This window comes from Aotus nancymaae, unplaced genomic scaffold, assembly GCF_030222135.1.
Source record: "Aotus nancymaae isolate 86718 unplaced genomic scaffold, 86718_ANA_hifiasm-v0.15.2.pri h1tg000046l, whole genome shotgun sequence".
Lineage (NCBI taxonomy): Eukaryota > Metazoa > Chordata > Mammalia > Primates > Aotidae > Aotus > Aotus nancymaae.
In genome coordinates this window covers 21,950,331-21,972,755 of record NW_026988460.1, presented here as the reverse complement: position 1 = coordinate 21,972,755, position 22,425 = coordinate 21,950,331, and the positions used below count along the sequence as shown (strand labels likewise).

The 22,425-nt window shown below is 48.6% G+C and overlaps 1 protein-coding gene across 1 annotated transcript in view; it reads left to right on the top strand.

Moving 5' to 3' along the window:
• The window catches only part of IRAK2 (interleukin 1 receptor associated kinase 2), a 74,143-nt gene that overhangs the window by 3,935 nt on the left and 47,783 nt on the right, over positions 1–22,425 (top strand). Inside the window, exon 2 of the mRNA XM_064361992.1 lies at positions 4,443–4,625. Within this exon, the coding sequence (XP_064218062.1) occupies positions 4,443–4,625 (183 nt within the window). The remainder of the gene's footprint in view (positions 1–4,442; positions 4,626–22,425) is intronic.

Genomic DNA, 22,425 nt, shown 5'->3' with positions numbered 1-22,425 from the left:
CCACTCCGTCTCAAAATAAATAATAAAATAATAAATAAATAAATAAAAATAAAAAAACAGGTTTTCTTTTTTTGAGACGGAGTACTGTTCTGTCACCCAGGCTGGAGTGCAGTGGCGCAATCTCAGCTCATGGCAACCTCTGCCTCCCGAGTTCAAGCAATTCTCCTGCCTCAGCCTCCTGAGTAGCTGGGACTACAGGCGCATGCCACCACGCCTGGCTAATTTTTGTATTTTTAGTAGAGATGGGCTGGGCGTGGTGGCTCATGCTTGTAATCCCAGCACTTTGGGAGGCTAAGGCAGGTGGATCACAAGATCAGGAGTTTGAGACCAGCCTGACCAGCAAGGTGAAACCTCGTCTCTACAAAATACAAAATTAGCCGGGCATGGTGGTGTGTGCCTATAATCCCAGCTCCTCAGGAGGCTGAGGCAGGAGAATCGCTTGAACCGAGGAGGTGGAGGTTGCAGTGAGCCGATATCACGCCACTGCACTCTAAACTGAGCAACAGAGCAAGACTCCATCTCAAAAAAAAAAAAAAAAATTAGAGACAGGCTTCAAGTGATCTGCCTGCATCATTCTCCCAAAGTGCTAAGATTACAGGCATGAGCCACTGTACCTGGCCACGAAACAAGTTTTCATAGAGTATAGATAGTTTAACACTTACAGCTATCACTTACATCATGTTTATTGTGTGTCAAACACTGTTCGAAGTACTTCTGTACATATAACTCATCTAATCTTTGCCACAATCTCTGAGGCAGGTGCTACTATTATTCTTGTTTGACTCATGAGGAAACTGAGGTTCAGGGAGACATGACCAGGCCTTCTCTAAACACACACCAAGTAAGCAGCAGAGACAGGATTTGAACCCAGGCCCTGAATCCCAAGATCTGGCCTCCGAACAACCACTACTGTCCTGCTGACCTTCGTATATGTTTTCATATCTGTAGAAAAGGTCTGGAAGATTAGACACTAAAATATAACTGGTGGTTTCCTTGGGGTCCTCCAAGTGGGATGATCATGGGGACTTTGATTTTGTTTCCCAAATATTCTACGATGACCAGGTATTATTACCTGTCCATGTTGAGAGAAAGCTGTGGACTTAGCAGGAGGCCTCGGTGGTGACTCATCCCCTCAAGATCTCTATCGTGTCCTGACCCTGTTTAAAGGGTCTGATTGAGGCTGGGTACAGTGGCTCACGACTGTAATCCCAGCACTTTGAGGGGCCGAGGAGAGCGGATCACTTGAGGTCAGGAGTTCGAGACCAGCTTGGCCAACATAGTGAAACCCTGTCTACTAAAAATACCAAAAAATTAGCTGGGTGTGGTGGCACGTGCCTGTAGCCCCAGCTACTTGGGAGGCTGAGGCAGGAGAATCACTTGAACCCGGGAGGTGTAGGCTGCAGTGAACCGAGATCATGCCACTTCACTCCAGCTTGGGCAACAGAGCAAGACTCCATCTCAAAAATAATAAATAAAATAAATAAAGGGTCTGGTTAAATGCTGATTGGTCAATACTTTAAGATATGGCACTGTCATGGAACAAAAATGTCTAAACTGGAAGGCACCTTAGAGTTTAATTCCTCTTTCTCTTGTATTACCATCATGAGTAAGGAAAGTTCAGCCCACGGAGGGTCAGGCTGTGGCTGAGTTCTTGCCACCACCGGCCACCAGTGGTGGCCCTGGGCTTCTGTTTTCCCATTACATCATGCTGCCTCACAAGGGGTGTGTGTGCATGAACACTGCTTTGTAGGGGGAGATGGTCCTTCCTTTTCCCTCCATTCCCTTCTCTGTTTTGCTGGAAGCAGTCCCTGACCCAGCTGACATCACTTCCCACTGACAAGCATCTAGCCTGGAGTTTCCAGTGACGTAATTTAGAAACTTTCCATCCTAACGGGGCACTTCTCCTGGAGGCTTTCTGTGTGCAGGAGGCTGTCACCAGCCCACTTTGTCCAAAGGGTAGGGGATTGTGCAATCTGGTCGCAGCACTCCCTGGCTCTGAAATCTTCTGTGGTGCCCCGCAAGTCTTAGGATCAAGTCCAAACTCTAAAGCCGGGCATTTGCTTGAGGGTCTTTGTTATGTGGTCCTTGGCTTCATCTCTTGCCTTTCCTTCTTCTACCTGGCCCACCTATGTTTATATTTTCTTTTTTTGTTTGTTTGTTTGTTTGAGATGGAGTGTTGCTCTGTCACCCAGGCTGGAGTACAATGGTATGATCTGAGCTCACTGCAACCTCTGCCTCCTGGGTTCAAGTGATTCTCCTGCCTCAGTCTCCCAAGTAGCTGGGAGTACAAGCGTGTACCACCACGCCCGGCTAATTTTTGTATTTTTGGTAGAGGTGGGTTTCACCATGTTGGCCAGGCTAGTCTCGAACTCCTGCCCTCAGTTGATCCAACCACCGCAGCCTCCCAAAGTGTTGAGATTACAGGCGTGAGCCACCATGCCTGGCGTATTTATTTTTTATTTAAAAATTTTATTTATTTATTTATTTTTGTGAGCTATCACCCAGGTTGGAGTGCAGTGACACAATCTTGGCTCACTGAAACTTCTGGCCTTCCAGGTTCAAGTGATTCTCATGCCTCAGCCTCCTGAGTAGTTGGAACTACAGGCATGAGCCACCAGGCCCGGCCTCAATTTTTACTTTTTTATGAAGAGCTTGTAACAGCTCAGAAGATGCCTATGGTATATATATATATATATAATTTTATTTTTTTTGAGACAGAGTCTCCCTCTGTTGCCTAGGCTGGAGTGCAGTGGTACAATCTTGGCTTACTGCAACCTCCACTTCCTGGATTCAAACGATTCTCCGGCCTCAGCCTTTCAAGTAGCTGGGATTACAGGTGTGTACCACCATGCCCAGCTAATTTTTGTGTTTTCAGTAGAGACAGGGTTTCACCATGTTGGCCAGGCTGGTCTCGAGCTCCTGACCTCAGGTGATCTACTCGCCTCATCCTCCCAAAGTGCTGGGATTACAGGCGTGAGCCACTGTGCCCAGTCCATATGGCATAATGTTAATAAATAAGACCAGGATGCAGAATCTCAGGTGAGGCACGGTGGCTCACACCTGCAATCCCAGCACTTTAGGAGGCTGAGGTGGAAGGATCGCTTAAGGCAAGGAGTGCAAGACCAGCCTGGGCAACATAGTGAGAATCCATCTCTTAAAAAAGATACAAACTGTCACCTGCAGTGTGGCAGCAACTGCATTCAAAGCCGCATCTATGGAGAGGGCGTGATGTTTGGAAAGGGGAAGTACCCTAGTGGCCTTAGGATTGTGGGATGTGATGTCACTTTTCCCCCAGTATTGTCCATGTTTTTTTTGTTTTTTTTTTTTGGTGAACAACCATTAATTTTATGGTAAAACATGAAAAGAAAGAATGCATTTTATTTTTATTGTTACCAGTGGTAGCGCCCTGCAAGTTTTGACCCTTAGTTCAGAAGTGGCAAAGTGTTTTTGTATACATGGCTTTCTTGATCCTTGTCACAGTTCTCTGAAGACAATGTGGCATAGGTTTGTGTTTTTTCATTCAATCATTCACGTACCATAGCTTTTTCTGTTTGTTTTTGGAGACAAGGTCTTGCTCTGTTGCCCAGGCTGGAGTGCAGTGACATCATCGTGGCTTGCTGCAGCCTCCAACTCTTGGGCTTAAGTGATCCTCCCATTTCAGCCTCCTGAGTAGCTGAGACTATAGATGCATGCCACCATGCTTAGCTACTTTGTTTATTTTTTGTAAAGACAGGGTCTTGCTATGTTGCCCAGGCTGATCTTGAAGTCTTGAGCTCCAGCAATCCCTCCTCGGCCTCCTAAAGTGTTGGAATTACAGGTTTGAGCTGCTGCACCCAGCCTCACATGCTTGTTGAGTTCCCCTGACCAGGACTGGGACTTAGCTGAGAGGAATGAGATGCCCAGGACAAAATGTAAGGAGGCTCGGATGCTCAGGGTCCTGCGGTGCCACCTAAAAGTCAGCGCCTCCTGCATTTTCCTTCCTTAGGTGCCTCGCCTGACTCACCCTCGTCCTGGCCCCGCCTCCACTCTGAGCCAGGCACTATTCTCAATTCTGGGGAAGTAACAGTGAACCAAACAGGTAGCGCTCCCTGCCTATATGGACCTTCCATCTAGAAGGGGAGGCAGGCAGAGCTGGTACTCACTGAGACTCCCCCAGGCACGCTGACTGCCCCAGGCATAGCAGCAGCCAGTGCTCAAGCCTTGGACCCTCCTGTCCTGTGGTCTTTCTGCCAAGTCTTGTGTACTGGACCCCATGGGTGTCCAGCAGAGTCAGCATTGTAACTTGGGCCACCTGTGGACCTCAGCTTACCGTGGTGTTTCCAGTGTGAAGGGGGCATTTGAGGAGGATGTCCTGGAAAAACCCAGCTAGCAGCTAGCGTGGGGACCTCTCCTGGAGGGACTGCCTCTTTGACTCTAAGCAGGGTCCTCTCCCTCCGTTCCAGCCTCCTACGTGATCACAGACCTGACCCAGCTGCGGAAGATCAAGTCCATGGAGCGGGTGCAGGGCGTGAGCATCACGAGGGAGCTGCTGTGGTGGTGGGGCATGCGGCAGGCCACAGTCCAGCAGCTTGTGGACCTCCTGTGCCACCTGGAGCTCTACCGGGCTGCCCAGATCATCCTGAACTGTGAGTAACTGAGGGTCCTCCCTGGGTGAGGCCCATCATGCTCCTGAGCAGTTTCCATTTGTGTGAGCTGTACTCTCTGGCCTTAACATTTTTTTCCTCTTTTAATTAAAAAAACTAATCTAATGAGTGAGTTTACCGTGCATGTAAGAAACTGTTAACAGGCCGAGTGCTGTGGATCACACTTGTAATCCCAGCACTTTGGGAGGCCAAGGTGGGCGAATCACCTAAGGTCAGGAATTCGAGACCAGCCTGGCTAACATGATGAAACTCTATCTCTACTAAAAGTACAAAATTAGCCAGGTGTGGTGGTGTGTGCCTGTAATCCCAGGTACTCAGGAGGCTGAGGCAGGAAAATCACTTGAACTCGGGAGGCGGAGTTTGCAGTGAGCTGGAATTGTGCCACTGCACTTCATCCTGGGTGACAAGACCAAGACTCCATCTCTAAAAAAAAAAAAAAGAAAGAAACTGATAACAATGGTTACCTGTGGCGGCCAGAGAACACAGTGTTGGAGGAGGGAGACTTCACCGTAAATTGTTTCGTACCTTTTAAATTTGGGCTGTTTAAAAAATAAATACATTAGTTAATTTTAAAAACTTCAATAACTATAACAAAAATTCAAAAAAGCCTGCAGTAAAAATGATTCATATTGTCATCCTTTCCCCACTTTACATCCCAAGAAGTAATGACTGGTAACAAATAATCAGAAATTGCTCATGCTCTGCATGAGCAAGGATATTAGGTATCTGTAATCCCTTTTTAAAAAACTTTTCTTTTTTTTAGACAGGGTATTGGTCTGTTGCCCAGGCTGGAGAGCAGTAGTGTGATCAAAACTCATTGCAGCCTTGATGTCCTGGGCTCAAGTGATCCTCCTGCCTCAACTTCCTAATTGGGACTAAAGGCACATGCCACCATGCCTGACTCATTTTTCATTTTTTTTGTAGAGATTGAGGCTGGTCTTGAACTCCTGGCCTCAAGTGATCCTCCTGCCTTGGCCTCCCAAAGTACTGGGATTGCAGGCATAAGTCACCTCACCCTGCCTGCAACCCCCTTTTGATACAGATAGTAGCACACCATGTACTATTGTGAATTTTTTTTTCACCTAGCAATAGACCTTGGGGACTGTTTCATATTGACAATTGACACGTTCTTTCTAATAGCTACATTGTATTCCTTTGACAGATGTTCCATGATTTGTTTAGTTTGCCCCTATTGAGAGGCGTTTACGTTCCTTCTAGCATTGTTTGGTTCTTTTTTTTTTTTTTTTTTTGAGATGAAGTTTCTCTCTATCACCCAGGCTGGAGTGCAGTGGTGTGATCTCAGTTCACCGCAACCTCCACCTCCCATATTCAAGCGATTCTCCGGCCTCAGCCTCCCAAGTAGCTGGGATTACAGGCATCTGCTACCAGGCCCAGCTTTTTTTTTTTTTTTTTTTTTTTTTTTCCATATGGAGTCTCGCTCTGTTACCCAGGCTGGAGTGCAATGGTGAGATCTTGGCTCACTGCAGCCTCCGCCTCCTGGGTTCAAGCAATTCTCCTGCTTCAGCTTCCTGAGTAGCTAGGACCACAGGCACCCACCACCATGCCCGCCTAATTGTTGTATTTTTAGTAGAGATAGGGTTTCACTATGTTGGCTAAGCTGGTCTCAAACTCCTGACCTCAAATGATCCACCTGCCTTGGCCTCCCAAAGTGCTGGGATTATATGTGTGAGCCACCATGCCCAGCCAACTTTTTGTATTTTTAGTAGAGATGGGGTTTCACTATATTGTCCAGGCTGGTCTTGAATTCCTGACATCAGGTGATTCACCCACCTTGACCTCCCAAAGTGCTGGGATTACAGGTGTGAGCTACCATGCCTGGCCATTTTTCTCTTCTGTATAGTGTCATGATACACTCCCTTGGACGTATAGAGCCTGTTTTGCACACATGTAAGTGTAGCCATTTTTTTTAAATTTTAAGTGTTGATTGATATTGATATCAGTATTAATGAATTACTGTCCTCTGAAAGAATAGGATCACGTGTTGTGGGGACATATTTAGCTGGTAGTACCTCCCTACCATGAAGGGTGGCTGTGAAGTTGAGCAGAATGTCAAGTACCTGGTGTTCAGCCGGCGCTTGGCAGAAGGCAGGGGGAAGAGGGGTCTGGCTACCCCTACCCCTCCTCACATCCCCAAAGAGACCCCCTCAGTGTGGGGCAGGGGGCCAGTCTTCTGCAGGTACTTAACTGAGCACCTGCCTGGTGCTGTCCTAAGTTCTGGAATATAATACAGGCAAAGCAACTCTGCCCTCACAAGGGCACAGTCTTGTGAGGAGACAGTTAATGCACAGGAAAACAAGTAAAGAAATGGGCAGGCAAGACACAGTGACCAGATAGGGGAGCCTCCTAGGACAGGGGGTCAAGGAAGGCCAGTGTGAGGACATGAACCTGGAGGAATAGGAAGAAGACAGCCATGTGACGCATTGGGTAAGAGCCCAGGAGAGAGGGGCCGGCATGTGCAAGCTGCCTGGGGAGCCAGTGGTGGGAGCCCCAGACACCCAGGGAAGAGCTGTCCTGTCTGGGATTCCTGAGCTGGGAACCACCTGGTTGGACCAGGATACCAGGTTCAGCACCTGCCTATCCCTCAGGTCTTCTGGAATCAAGGATGGCTTCCAGGAGGAGGGACTGGGAACAAAGGCCTGAGGGTAGGGGCCTAGAGAGCGCCACCCTCTGGGATAAACCAGGAGAGCAGGGGATGCTGGGGTGGCCCTGCAGGTGGAAAGATCTAGAACTCCAGCCCAGGCTGGGCTTTTGGGGGCATTGTGGGGCAGACCACACCAGGCACAGGGAGGCCAGTGGGGCAGCTAGAGCATCTCCTTCCTTCAGCTGCCAAGTGACTTTCCAGGCTTTCCTGTCTGGGGCAGAGAATGGGGCAATCTGGCTCCCAGTGTGAGTGACGCTCCAGCATGACTCCCCTGTGTCCCCACATAGTGGTGGCTCCTGCTGAGTCATGGCCCTCCCCACCCTGCGGACTTCTGCTGCCTAACTAAGCCCACCTTCCTCCTCAGAGTGGAGGGGGTCACTGCCCAGGCCACAGCCTATCCACTCCTGGAACCCACCTGAACCCCTCCCTGCCTGGTTCTCCTGAGCTGCTGCTGTTCCTCTCCTTACATTCCCCCTGCAAAAGTTGTCAGAATCAACATGGAATCATTTTGTGTCAAAAAAAAAAAAAACACTTGGCTAGGTGTGGTGGCTCACACCTGTAATCCTAGCACTTTGGGAGGCTGAGGTAGGCAGATCATTTGAGGTCAGGAGTTCAAAATCAGCCAGATCAACATGATGAAACCCTGTCCCTACTAAAAATACAAAAAAATTAGCTGGGTACAGTGGCACACACCTGTAATCCCAGCTACTCAGGAGGCTGAGACAGGAGAACTGCTTGAACCTGAGAGGTAGAGGTTGCAGTGAGCTGAGAATGCACCACTGCACTCCAGCCAGGGCGACAGAGCGAGACTCCGTCTCAAAAAAAAGAAAAAATAACCCTGACAAATAGAGCTGGGGAAGGCCATGAAGGAGGACTGTCATGCATAAATGCCTGACAATAATAACTGTCATGGACAACTCTATAAAAACCACAACCTTACATAAAGACCATCACAGCCACACACAAAAAAATACTTCTGCGAGGACATCTGTCCAGCAAATGCCTGTCTGACCTGGGAGACTGGTATCACCCTTGTTATCCAAGGACAATTACCTTAAAACAGTTATGTCGGAGGCCAAGGCGAGTGGATCACGAGGTCAACAGATCGAGACCATCCTGGTCAACATGGTGAAACCCCGTCTCTACTAAAAATACAAAAAATTAGCTGGGCGTGGTGGCGCATCCCTGTAATCCCAGCTACTCAGGAGGCTGAGGCAGGAGAATTGCCTGAACCCAGGAGGTGGACGGAGGTTGCGGTGAGCCGAGATCGCACCATTGCACTCCAGCCTGGGTAACAAGAGCGAAACTCCGTCTCAAAAAAAAAAAAAAAAATACAGTTATGTCATCCTCCTCAGTTTTTCTTTGAAAAACCTTTCTGGATACACTTAGTTTACTATGGCACGTGTACTCTCATTCCGATGCCCTATTCCTGAGTAAGCAGCATTTTCTTGTAGAGAGCCTCTCCTTGTTTGTTATTTAGGTTAATACCCTGAAGGCCATATCCTCATTCTGGCCTGCCAGAGAGGCCAGGTGGTTTCACAGTGCAATGGTGGGTGGTGGGCTGAGTTTCAGTTCAGGCTCATCCTTGGTTGTGTGGCTCTGGACAAGTCCCTTCCTTTCCCTGGGCCCTGGACCTCTTGACCCCATCATTGTCCAGCTCAAGCGTAGTCAGGAGCAGGGGCGGGAGTTCCAGCCAAGTCCACAGTGGAGAGGGGAGCCGGTGTGGGGGGGAGCTGGTACCAGACCGCAGTGTAGCCCCTGCAGCTCAGGCTCAGAGGTTGCAGGGGAGTCCCGATGCCTGAAAGCAGAGAAGCACCAGGGCTTGAGACACAGCCTCTGGTTGGACACTCACCATTGATGTCAAAACTTGTTGACTAATCTCATACAGATTCTTAGCAATGTGAGGCCAACAAACAATAGAGTGCGAAATTTCCAGAAATACGCTCATCTCAGTGTGACACCTTTTTAGGGGAACACTGAGCACTTTTGAGGTGCTGGCACTCCCCAAGGGTCTGCTCAAAGAAGCCCCTTCTCCACCCAAGGAACCTGGCCATGAATGGCCAAGGGGTGAAGGTCATACTCAAGCAGTCTGGATCCAGAGCCATCCTGCTTAGCTTCTTTTTTTTTGAGACCGAGTCTTACTCTGTCACCCAGGCTGGAGTGCAGCGGAATGATCTTGGCTCACTGCAACCTCCACCTCCTGGGTTCAAGCAATTCTCCTGCCTCAGCCTCCTTAGTAGCTGGGATTACAGGTGCCTGCCACCACACCCAGCTAATTTTTGTATTTTTAATAGAGACAGGGTTTCACCATGTTGGCCAAGCTGGTCTCTAGCTCCTGGCCTCAGGTGATCTGCCCACCTCAGCCTCTCAAGTGCGGCATTACAGGCATGCACCATCCCCCTCAGCAGTCCTACTTAGCTTCCACATGGGAGATTCAGCTGCACCAGTTGCCTCTGAGCGCAGTCCTTTCGTGTCAAGGAAACACTAGTGATACTTTTGCCTGTTGGCCTCTGTTCTGCTTAGAACTTAAGATTGGTGGGATGAGGTGGCTCATGCCTATAATCCCAGCACTTTGGGAGGCCGAGGCAGGTGGATCACCTGTGGTTGAGAGTTCGAGACCAACCTGACCAACATGGAGAAACCCCACCTTTACTTAAAATACAAAAAAATTGGTCGGGCATGGTTTCGCATGCCTGTAATCCCAGCTATTCAGAAGGCTGAGGCAGGAGAATTGCTTGAACCTGGGAGGCGGAGGTTGCAGAGTCTCAAAAAAAAAAAAGAACTTTACTCAAGATCTGTGCTCTCCTGTTCTCACCACCTCTACCCTCCTTTCTTGTTCCCAGACCTCCTGTTTCTTCCTCTTAGCCCTGCTGATCAAAATTGCCTGAGGAAGAATGATTAAGGCTGGTTTCCACGTCCACAAAATCCCTGCTGTTCTTTTGTTATGGGGGTCGTGTGGTGTGTTACTATTGGTTTGAATTCTCAGGCAAGGCACTTCCCCTTTCTGTATCTTTTTTTTTTTTATTAGAAAAAAGTGCTGTAAATCCTTGTCACTTTTTGGAGGTGAATATAGAGAAGCATTTTAAATTTCTCATTCTGTCTGTTCAAAGCCTCTTCCCTTCCCAACTGCTTCACGTCAGTTAAACGTGCCTTTGCACTCACTCGCTTAGGACTGGTTATGAACTAGCTCATTGTCTCTGACAGTTTGGGAACCTGATCTCTGCCCACTGCTGTATTTATTTTATTTTATTTATTCATTTATTTTTTGACAGAGTCTTGCTCTGTCGCCCAGGGTGGAGTGCAATGGCGTGATCTCAGCTCACTGCAACCTCCACCTCCCAGGTTCAAAGCGATTCGCTTGCCTCAGTCTCCCAAATAGCTGGGATTCCAGGCATGCTCCACCACACCTGGCTAATTTTTGTATTTTTAGTAAAGACAGGTTTCACCATGTTGGCCAGGTTGGTTTCGAACTCCTGACCTCAGGTGATCCCACCTCAGCCTCCCAAAGTGCTGGGATTAAAGGCAGAGCCACCGTGCCTGACCCTTTATTTTTCTTTGTTGTTGTTATTTCCATAGTAGTTCAAACAGATGCCCACTATTTTGCTTTTGAGATGGAGTCTTGCTCTGTCACCCGTGCTGGAGTGCAGTGGCACGATCTTGGCTCACTACAAGCTCTACCTCCTGGGTTCAATAGAGTCTCCTGTCTCAGCCTCTTGAGCAGCTGGGACTATAGGCGCGCACTACCATGTCCAGCTAATTTTTTGTATTTTTACTAGAGAAAGGGTTTCCCCATATTGGCTAGGCTGATCTGGAACTCCTGACCTTGTGATCCACCCACGTTGGTCTCCCAAAATGCTGGGATTACAGGCCTGAGCCACCGTGCCTGGCCAGATGCCCCCCACCTCTTAAAGGGCATTAACAATAAATTTAAAGAAAACAGTACTTGAAAACCCCACATATTAAAAGTCCTTGACATGAAGTGGCTTCCTCAGGGACTGACTTCTCCAGGGCATGTGCCTGTATGTGACTGTGGCCTTTTGAAGGCCATGCTTGAACTCAGTGGTACGATTAGGGCCCACTGGGGGCCATGTTTGTGCACAGCCTCTTGAAATTGTGGACTGCGGTGGCTTCTGGTCTGAACGGGTAGAGGACTGGGTCTGTGGGTCTCTGTTGCTTGATATTTCCTCAGCCTTAGTTGCCAAGGCCATAGTTATTTAATTTGTCAAACGCTGAATATTCTAAGAATTAGAATGAATCAGTACAGAAGGCTTAGAACAGCAAGCAGCTACCCATTCCTTGCCCTAGCAAATCTGCTGGCCAGGGTCAGCCCCTTTTTCCTCTTTTAACCATCCACATCTTGGTCCCCTGTATTAGCCTTCCAGGTTCACTGCTGTTAAAGAAGCACAGACCACAGTGGCTGAGAGAAGACGGTGTTCATTTCCTTCTCCTGTGACTGCCGGGCTGCCCTGGGCTCATGTGGCAGCTCCGTGGTGTTGAGGCCCAGACTGTGTCTTCTTTATCATTCTGTCAGCGTGGACACAAGGCTTCTCACGGCTGAGATGGCCCCTCTGTGCCCCCACATGCACATCCCAGCCAGAAAGAAGGGGAAAAGAGGGAAAGTGTAGGCATGCTCCTCTTCTTTTAAGGACACGACCAGGGAGTTGCTCACTTACTTTCCCTCGCGAGCTATTGGCCAGAACCTGGTCACAGAACCACACCTGCTTCTGAGGGAGGCTGGGAAATGTCATCTTTAGCTGGAAGGTTATGTGTACAACTGAAGCTCTAGTACTCTAGAAAAGGAGGAAATCAGTATTGGAGGGACGATTAGCAGTTTCTGCCATAATTCCTTGTGGCCAAGCAGATATCCATATACACTTATGTTGACATGCATAAAATGTCTGCTTTCCACAAGGGAGACAGGCCTGGGGGCCTAAGTAGCTACCTCCTTTAGGGCAAGTCTGGGATGTGTGGGTGATGTGTAGCCTTCTTTAATGGCCCCAGTGACCCAGGGCCTCTCAACCAAAGAGACGTTTTCTGTATCCCCTTCCCCCAGCACAGCCAAATTCAAAGGTGGAATTTGAACAGGAAGCCACAATAAAAACTCCCATTTTAGATGAGAAACACGAGGTAGTTTCTTGTCTATAGCAGTCAACAAAACAATTGTAAAACTCCATTCCCTGTTAAAGGAGTAAGTTCTTTGCTTGGCCCGTCCTGCAGCCTTTGGTTCTCAGTGATCAGTGATTCTCAAAGCATCCTAAGCGTCAGTATTACCTGGGAACTTGTTAGAAATGCAAATTATTGGGCCCCACTTCATCTGCTGATTCAGAAACTAGGGGCGAGGTCCAGCAGTCTGGCTTAAGCCCCCCCCAGGTGATTCTGATGCACCTTGAGGTTTAAGAACCACTGCTCTGGCCGGGCACACCTGTAATCCTAGCACATTGGGAGGCCGAGATGGTTGGATCACTTGAGGTCAGGAGTTCGAAACCAGCCTGGCCAACATGGCGAAACCCTGTCTCTACTAAAAATACAAAAATTAGGCAAGGTGTAATTAGGTAAAAATAGAAAAATTATGCAAGGCTCACACCTGTAATCCCAGCCTCTCAGGAGGCTGAGGCAGGAGAATCGCTTGAACCTGGGAGGCGGAGGTTGCAGTGAGCCAAGATCATGCCACTGCACTCCAGCCTGGGCCAACACAGTGACACTCTGTCTCAAAAATAAATGGAAATACAAAAATTAGCCAGGTGTGATGGTGAGTGCCTGTAATCTAAGCTACTTGAGAGGCTGAGGCAAGAGAATCATTTGAACCTGGGAGGCAGAGGTTGCAGGGAGGTGGAGGTTGCAGTAAGCTGAGAATGTGCCACTGCACTCTAGCCTGGGTGACAGAGCAAGACTCCGTCTGAAAAAAAAAAAAAAAACAAAACACTGCTCTGATAGCTAGTCCTCCGTGATTTCTGGCTGTCTTAAGAGGCAGGGGAAGTGGCTTCCATGTTCATTATTCTCTGTGGCCTTATCTGAATGGAACTGGAGAGAATGTGCTTTCATTTAGGGCTACTTGGCTTTCACAAACCACCTCCTGCTGGTGTGGGTTTGGGGGCTTGAGTGGAGCTGCAGGAGTCAAGTCATCACCAGCTTTTATCAGATTCAGCTGTGGTTTCTTTGGCAACTCAATTCTGTCAAAAAACGGTAAGCTTCTGCTCTCTTGGCTTCTAATCAGTTCTGCTGTGTGGTAATCACAGCCAAAGAACCAGCCTAGACACATCTTTTTTTTTTTTGAGGTGGAGTTTTACTCTTGTTGCCCAGGCTGGAGTGCAACGGTGTGATCTCGGCTCACTGCTACCTCCATCTCCTGGGTTCGAGAGATTCTCTTGCCTCAGCCTCCTGAGTAGCTGGGATTACAGGTGTGTGCCACCATGCCCGACTATTTTTGTATTTTTAGTAGAGATGGGGTTTCTCCATGTTGGTCAGGCTGGTCTTGAACTCCTGACCTCAGGTGATCCACGCACCTCGGCCTCCCAAAGTGCTGGGATTACAGGCATGAGCCACCTCGCCCGGCAAGACACATCTTAATTCTTAGCCCTGAAGTGTTTGGTCTGTTACTTCCTGGCTTCTGCGCTCAGTCTCCCCCGACTCATTCCCCAGTTTAACGAGCTTACCTGGAGCTCCCTTGAAGCTGCCTGAAAGAGTAAGTTGGATGGAAAGCCAGCACTCTTGATTTGACTTTTGCCTTTGAACTCTCTGTATTTGGCAGAGAACCTCTTCTGAGGGTCAGTAGTAGAACTGAGAAAGGTGGAGCAGAGATTAGATCATTAGAAAGGTTGGTACCATGGTCTTCCCTGCTGCTGAGGCTGACTCTTGAGATCCCCCAAAATGGGGATTCTTAGTTGACTTGGATTGTTAGCTACATTCTGGGTCTTCGTTTTTTTTCTTACCTATTTTTTTTTTTAATAGAGACAGGGTCTTGCTGTGTTGCCCAGGCTGGAATGCAGTGGTGCAATCATAGCTCACTGCTGTCTTGAACTCTTGGGCTCAAGCAGTCCTCTTGCCTCAGCTCCCAAGTAGCTAGGACTATAGGTGCAAGTCACCATGCCCAGCTAATTTTTTTTTTCAGATTTTGGAATTTTTGCATTATATCCTTAGTGGCTGAGCATCCCTAATTTGAAAATCCAATATCTGAAATGCTCCAATGAGCATTTCTTTTGAGTGTCATGTTGCTACTCATAAAGTTTTGGATTTTGGAGTATTTTGGATTTCAGGGTTTCAGATTAGGGCTATTCCACCTGTATCACTATTTTTAGTCCCTCTATAGGTTGGCTTTGCAATGTTAACAAATATACTTACATTTCTTCCGTAAGCTATAGGCAATGTCTCCCAATGCCCCATTTTGTAAGATGAAGCCCTTTTTTTATCCTCTCCTCTTCAGTTTCACCTCCCATCTTCTGGCAACGACTAGCTGAAAAATAGTGATTTGTGAATGTTGTGACCACTGAGCCTCCAGGGAAGAACTGGGTCTTGGATGAAGATTCACTCTCTGGGTCAGACAGGAAAGGGGAATGCTGCCTTTGCGTCCTAGTTGAAAGCTGCCTCATTATGATGGGGAGAGTATGACATATACAGGGCATCTGCAGTGGCAGGTCATGGTCTAGAGCAGCATTTCCCACACCACGTGCCTCAGAAGAGTGGTCCAGCAAGATACCCTGCTGCAAACAAAAGGGTCCATAAATAACTAAACTCTGGAAACCACGCATACTTTATCAGTGCCTCCACCTTTGGAGATTTACAATGCACACCAACCGTGAAGGCTCTGATAAGTCCTGCAGCAAGGAAACTTATTCAGGCCGTTGTTTCCCATTCATATTTGACCATGGTACTCCTTTTCATTTGATACTTACTAATATGAGATCAATATACTTTGTGAGTCACTGCTCTGGGGAAATGGTGACCATGGTGATGGTGCTGGGCATCTCAGGGAAGCCCCATGGTGGAGAACCTAGGGGGTCAGGGGCAGTACTTGTATCTTCAGACCAGCATTCAGAGTCTGTTTCTGGGCCTAGGGCCCAACATCACCTGGATTTTTCCAGATGGCCAGGCTTAGGAGGGGACTGTGGACCGTGTTCCAGACCTTGTATGCTGGTGTCTTGGGGCTTAAGAGCAGGAATTGAGGCAGAGGTGAGTATCCCAGCTGTGGCTCCCAGGCAAAGGAGAATCCACTATAATCAGTGCTGAGCTCTACAGCTGATTAAATGCCACCAAAGGCTGGGTTAGGCACTGATCCTGTAGATGGTGGGGAGCAGATGGCTCTGGCTCTGAGGATGGAGGCTGGAAACCAGGTACACTGCCCTGTGAGGTGAAATTCTCCCTCGGCCCTGCCACAGGGAGTTAGATATGCAGGAGCTGGAAAAGAGAGTTAATAAGGAACTAAAAATACCTTTTTTTTTTTTTTTTGAGATGGAGTCTCGCTCTGTCGCCCAGGCTGGACTGCAGTGGCTCAATCTCGGCTCACTGCAACCTCTGCCTCCCAGGTTTAAGCGATCTTTGTGCCTTAGCCTCTGAGTAGCTGGGATTACAGGTGTGCGCCACCAGGTCCAGCTAATTTTTGTATTTTTAGTAGAGATGGGGTTTTGCCATGTTGGCCAGGCTGGTCTCGAATCCCTTACCTCAGGTGATCCACCCACCTTGGCCTCCCAAAGTGCTGGGATTACAGGAATGAGCCACCGTGCCTGGCCTAAAAATATGTTTACAGAGAGCCTGCTGTGTGCTAGATGCTGGGGATGCAATCACGAAAACACAGCCAAGGTCTCAGGCCTCAAGGAGCTTGCAGTCCAGTGAGAGATGAATTGTAAGGACCTAACACACAGATGCATGTCATCCACTGCAGTATGAGTGTTCAAAGGATAAATATAGGTCAGGTGGGGAGGGCACGTAGGAGAGTGCAAGATAGGGGGATTTTTTTTTTTTTTTTGAGACAGACTCTTGCTCTGTTGCTCAGGTTGGATTGCAGTGGCGCGATCTCAGCTCACTGCAACCTCCGCCTCCTGTGTTCAAGTGATTTTTCTGCCTCAGACTCCCAAGTGGCTGGGACTACAGGCGCGTGGCACCATGCCCAACTAATTTTTTGTATTTTTTTAGTAGAGACAGGGTTTCACTGTGTTAGCCAGGTTGGTCTCGATCTCCTGACCTCATGATCTGCCTGCCTCGGCCTCCCAAAGTGCTGGGATTACAGGTGTTAGCCACCACCCAGGGCCCAAGATGGGAAGATATGATCTCATCAGGGGAAGTTTCCCTGAAGTAGTGAAATTTGAGCCTCCTTCCAAAGGAATAGTGGACTAAGAAGTGAAGGATCACATGGACACATCTAGCCAGGGGGAGCAGCATGTACAAAGGCCCAGGGATGGGCTGTGGCTAGGGATAGGGCAGGGTCGGGCCACCCAGCTCCATGCAGGCCACAGCCAAGCGTTTGCTTTCACCTGGGAGTGAAGGGAAGATGTTGGAGGGCTTCCACTGGGGAGTATCCCCTTGTTTTGGCTGCCACATGGGCTAGACTAGGGGGCCGGCCTGTGAGGTTCTAGATGTCAACTGAGTAGGACAGGGAGACACTTCAGGGGGGATTTGGAAGGTGACCAAGGATTTCTCTTCCCATCTGTTGCTACCATCTTCCAGGGAGTCTTCAGTTTCACAATTTTCAGGCAGTTTCTTCTTGGTTGTGCAACTCTTGACAGTTTCTAACTTTGGGTTTGGCATCTCAGCCAGAGTCATTTCCTTCCTGGAGCTGCACTCTCAATGAGTGGAAAATTTGGGGCTGCTACATAAAATGAAACAGAAGAGAAGGAACCCTTCTTCTCCGGAAGGGGCCGGGCTGTGCCATGTCCAGACAGGGCTTATGTGCCTGTCCTCTTGGAAGGCTGCCCCACCTCTGCCCCTTTCCAGCTGCTAGGGCACAACAGAACACGCCTACATCCAGACCCTGGCCCACTGCAGACTTGCCACTGGAGGTGGCACCGTTGTGAGCCAAGACTCCACAGGCCAGGGGTCAGGGCACCTGGGTTCTAGTAGTAGCTTGTATTTAGCACCTGATATTGGCCAGGTAAGCGTCTTTTCTCATAACTCTTATTATCCCTATTGTATAGAAGGGAAACTGAGGCTCAGAGATTAAGTAATGCCCCAAGGCCACATAGCCCGTAGTGATGAGGCCAACATGGGAATTCAGGTCTGTCTGACCTTACCCACTTCTTGGGTAGGTTACTGGTTTGCATCAAGCCTCACTTTTTCCATCTGGAAAATGGGTGAAGACATTGCCCTATCTGCTTTTCTTGTAAACTGGAAGGTTCAAAGCCTAAGAGATGGTGAGGTTTTCTTAAAGTTAATTGCTGAGTGGCTCAGGACAGGTCACTTGACCTTTTCCTTCCAGGTATGCATTATTCCATTGGAAAAAAGTAAGGCTTTAATCACTGTTGGTCTCTTGAGAGTGGTGTTAGAATGAACAGAGTATGGAATGCCTCTAAACCAGTTCCCAGTTTGTTTGTTTTTTTTTTGGTTTTTTGGTTTTTTGGTTTTGAGACAGAGTCTCCCTCTATTGCCCAGGCTGGAGTGCAGTGGCACAATCTCGGTTCACTGCAACCTCTGACTCCTGAGTTCAAGCAATTCCCCTGCCTCAGCCTCCCAAGTAGCTGGGACTACAGGTGCATGCCACTGCACCCAGCTAGTTTTTTTTGTATTTTTAGTAGAGACAGGGTTTCACCACATTGGCCAGGCTGGTCTCAAACTCCTGACCTCATGATCCACCCACCTCAGCCTCCCAAAGTGCTGGAATTACAGACATGAGCCACCATGACTGGCCAGTCCTCAGTTTTTCAGAGAGGAAGGGTAAGAGCCGAGGTGAAGTAAACCGTCCTTTATTGAACTCCTGCTAGATGCTTAGCTCTCTTTTTTGGTTTGTTTGTTTTGTTTTTTGGGTTTTTTTGGTGCCGTTAACTCAGATTTGAACCGAGGTTGCTGTGGCCAGATGCTTAGCTCTTACAAGTAGGTTCCTCCGGTTGCAAGTTTTGGACACATACTGAGATGATGCATTAGCCAGGATAGGCTTGGTTATGCTGCAGTAACAGATGAACCTTGAAATCTAGTTGCTCAATGCAACAAATATTGATCTCCCACTCACCTGAAGTCCAGTATGGGTCACACAGCCACCTGCTTTCTTGTAGCCAGCTATGTCATCGAGAACATGTGGCTTCCAAGGTCACTGTGGCCGGGGAAGACAAGGATGGAAGAGGCTCACTAGCTGTTAAGTGCTTTGTCCAGGAAGTGATGGATAGTATCTCCACTTAAAATACTCTGGCTAGAACCAGTCATGTGGCCCAGACTAGTTGCAAAGGAGGCAGGGGTATGAGAGAGGGAGCAGATGGTTATTTGGTAAGTACTCTCTCAGCTACAGGTTACCTCAGTTCCAGGGCACTTATGGTAAGTTTCTGCCTAACCGTGGCCTACAAGGCCCTGCATGGTCTAACTTTGCCCAGGTCGCCAACCTCATTTCTCTCTCTTTTTTTTTTTGAGATGGAGTTTTGCTCTGTTGCCCAGGCTGGAGTGCAATGCCACGATCTCAGCTTACTGCAAACTTCACCTCCCAGGTTCAAGTTTTTCTTTTACCTCAGCCTCCTGAGTAGCTAGGATTACAGGCATGTGCCACCACACCTGGCTAATTTTTTATTTTTAGTAGAGACAGGGTTTCTCCACATAGGTCAGGCTGCTCTCGAACTCCCGACCTCAGGTGATCCTCCTGCCTCAGCCTCCCAAAATGTTGGGATTACAGGTGTGAGCCAGCATGCCCAGCCTCCAACCGCATCTCTGCCATTTTCCCCCTCAGTCATTCCCCTCAGCCGTTAAGGTTATCCTTCACTTGTGGAGATATGCCAGTGTTTGCTGCCTAAGGACCTTTGCCCATGTGTTCCCTCTCCTTGAAATGCTGTCCCCACCAGCTTCCCTCCATTCTTCCATGGCTGGTCCTTTTCATCCTCTGGATGTCTGTGTACATGCCCCTCCTCACAGCAGCTTTTCCTGGTCGGCCTATGGAAGTAGGTCCGTCAGGCATCCCTCCCTTGAGTTTGTTTTCAGCATAGAGCTCCTCCCAGTTTATAATTAGGTGTCTTTTATTTAACTAGCTTAATGTCAGTATTATGTCAGTTTTGATAAAGGATTCCCAGTTCCCTAACACAATGAATGAATTTGAAAGAATGAGTCATTTCGGCAGCTGGTAGAGTCCAAGTTCACTGGAGAACCAGGGACTGCACAATGAGGAAGGCAGGCTGTGCCCTCAGGTTTGCCTCATTTCAGGTCTAGCTTGAGTTGGGAGTTTTGAGTGTGTGTGTGTGTGTGTGTGTGTTGTGTTTTGTGTGTGACTGTGGATGGCCAAACCCAGGGATTAGGAGGGAAAGGAAAAGAGAGGGCGTAGAGAGCTGTGTTTGCCCTGATAGGGCCAGCTGGCATGAGGTTTCTTTAATTACAGTTGAATCACTTTTGTTTGTTCTGGAAGGGATCTATTCCGGCCATATGAGTCAGCTTAAGAACAAATTACTGTTTAGTTTGATGGGCGTGAAGAGTTAGGGGGGATTTCCAGAGTGTGCTCACCGAGGAAAGACCTCGTTGCCAGCTCTGAGTCCCCCCTGCTCCAGCAGCTCCTGGATTTGCCACTGTGTGAAATGTTCTCAGGCAGCTAGCAAGACGGGACCCATCAGCCAAAGGCCCAGCACCTGTAAACATCCTTTAATTCTTCTCCCAAAGGAAGTAGAGCATAAACAAGCAGATTATAAATAAATCTGCAGTCATAAAAAAGAAAAAAAATTCCTCTGAAACCACCTAAAAAGGAAAAAATAAATAAATAAATAAATCTGCATTCTAGGCTTCACTCTCTTCAGATATAAGACAATTACCTTATACAGGGTAGCACTTGTCCCCCAGAGCTGTTATCTGAATTAAATAGGCCACAGATATGGGAAAGCACTTAGGGAAAAAAGCCTGGCCTAGAATTAGAGATGGTCATTATAATAACAGTAGCAGGAGGCCAAGGAGGAAGGATCACCTGAGGTCAGAAGCTCAAGACCAGCCTGGCCAATATGGTGAAACCCTGTTTCTACTAAAAATACAAAAATTAGCCGGGTGTGATGGCTGGTGCCTGTAATCCCAGCTACTCAGGAGGCTGAGGTAGGAGAATTACTTGAACCCAGGAGGCAGAGGTTGCAGTGAGCCAAGATTGTGCCACTGCACTCTAGCCTGAGCAACAGAATGAGACTGTAGCAAATGGTGGTAGCTTAGATCTGCTGGGTATTTGTTTTTTTTATCTTCATGGCAAGTCTTGGGGTCAGGGGTCCACTTCCACATCTCTTTTGTTGGATGAGAAAGCCAAGGCTTAGGAGGGTCTCCCTGCTGGTAAGCCCGACTGTAGGACACGCTGCAGACTTCTGGGAGGTCATTTGCCTTCCATGGCATCGGTGATTCATGCTCATGGAGAACAGGCATTCTGAAAACAAATCAGAGAGAAAAAGAAACCATGCCTGGCATTGAGCTCTGGTGAACCATGACAGGGGCACAGAGAAGTGCTTCTGCCCCTCCCCCATTTCCTCCTTGTACCTGGGACTCAGCCCTCATCACTGTGGGTTCTCAGCCTCAGCAAGGCAGCTTTCAAAGACACCCAGATTCCAGGCTGGGTGTAGTGGCTCATACCTGTAATCCCATAACTTTGGGAGGCCAAGACAGGTAGATTGCTTGAGCCCAGGAGTTTGAGACCAGCTTGGACAATGTGGCAAAACCCTGTCTCTACCAGAAAAAAATAAAAACAAACCCAAAACTGAAAAAGCCAGGCCTGGTGGCATGCTCCTGTAGTCTCAGCTACTTGGGAGGCTGAGGTGGGAAGATTGCCTGAACCTGGGAGGTAGAGGCTGCAGTGAGCTGTGGTTATACCAGTGCACTCCAGCCTGGGTCACAGAGCAAGATTCTGCCTCAAAAACAAAAACAAAAAATCCAGACTCTGTCTGAGAACCACCATGTCAACCTCCTGGTGCCTGTGGCCACCTAAGCTGTAGGAGATTAGCAGTTCCCTTAGTCGCCTGCATCCCCTTCCCATCCCTGGGGGTCCTGGCAGGGAGAATCCTGGGCTACCCACCTCCAGTGTGTGACTGAGGCTGGCTGTCAATGGCATGGGTGGGCAGGCGCAGGCCCCCACCTCCCCTGCTGCCAGGCTCCTGTGTTACTTTGCCCCCATGGCCACTGTGTCTCTTGGGACTGTGCACCAAGTTGCTGCCCACCTAGAATTGGTTTCCATTAGAGTGTTTAAAATGTTAAAAATAGCCTTCCACCCTAAATGCCTCCTTCCTTCGAGTTGGGAATCAGAAGTCATTTTCTTTTTTTTTTTTTTTTTTTGAGACGGAGTTTCGCAATCTTGTTACCCAGGCTGGAGTGCAATGGCGCGATCTCGGCTCACCACAATCTCCGCCTCCTGGGTTCAGGCAATTCTCCTGCCTCAGCCTCCTGAGTAGCTGGGATTACAGGCACGCGCCACCATGACCAGCTAATTTTTTTTGTATTAGTAGAGACGGGGTTTCACCGTGTTGACCAGGATGGTCTCGATCTCTTGACCTCGTGATCCACCCGCCTCGGCCTCCCAAAGTGCTGGGATTACAGGCTTGAGCCACCGCGCCCGGCCAGAAGTCATTTTCTATCTGCACCTTCTGGCAGAACTGAAGGTGGGTGGCTGTTTGCACAGCGTTTCGGGCCCCTGCCCTGCGCCAGCGACTTCACATTTGTCATCATGAAGCCCTGGGGCCACCCTGAGAGGTATGGGGTTATTATTCTGACTCCGCAGGAGAGGCACGTGAAGCTCAGAGGGTTAGGAGGTCTGTGCCTGGGCACGAAGCTGGAATTGTAGAGCCTGACGCTTCCCCTTGCTTACTCTCATGATCCCAGTTCTACTCTTTGATCAGTCTGTATTTTTGGATCTCATGATCCTGCAGAATCAACTTTATGTGCGGAATTCTCCTGAGAATTTAATCCTGGGAGGAGAGAGTGCTGTCTTGGAAGCCTGAGGCTGCCCCTGTCCCTCTGTGATAAAAAGCCCTCGAGCAGCTCACTCCTGAACCT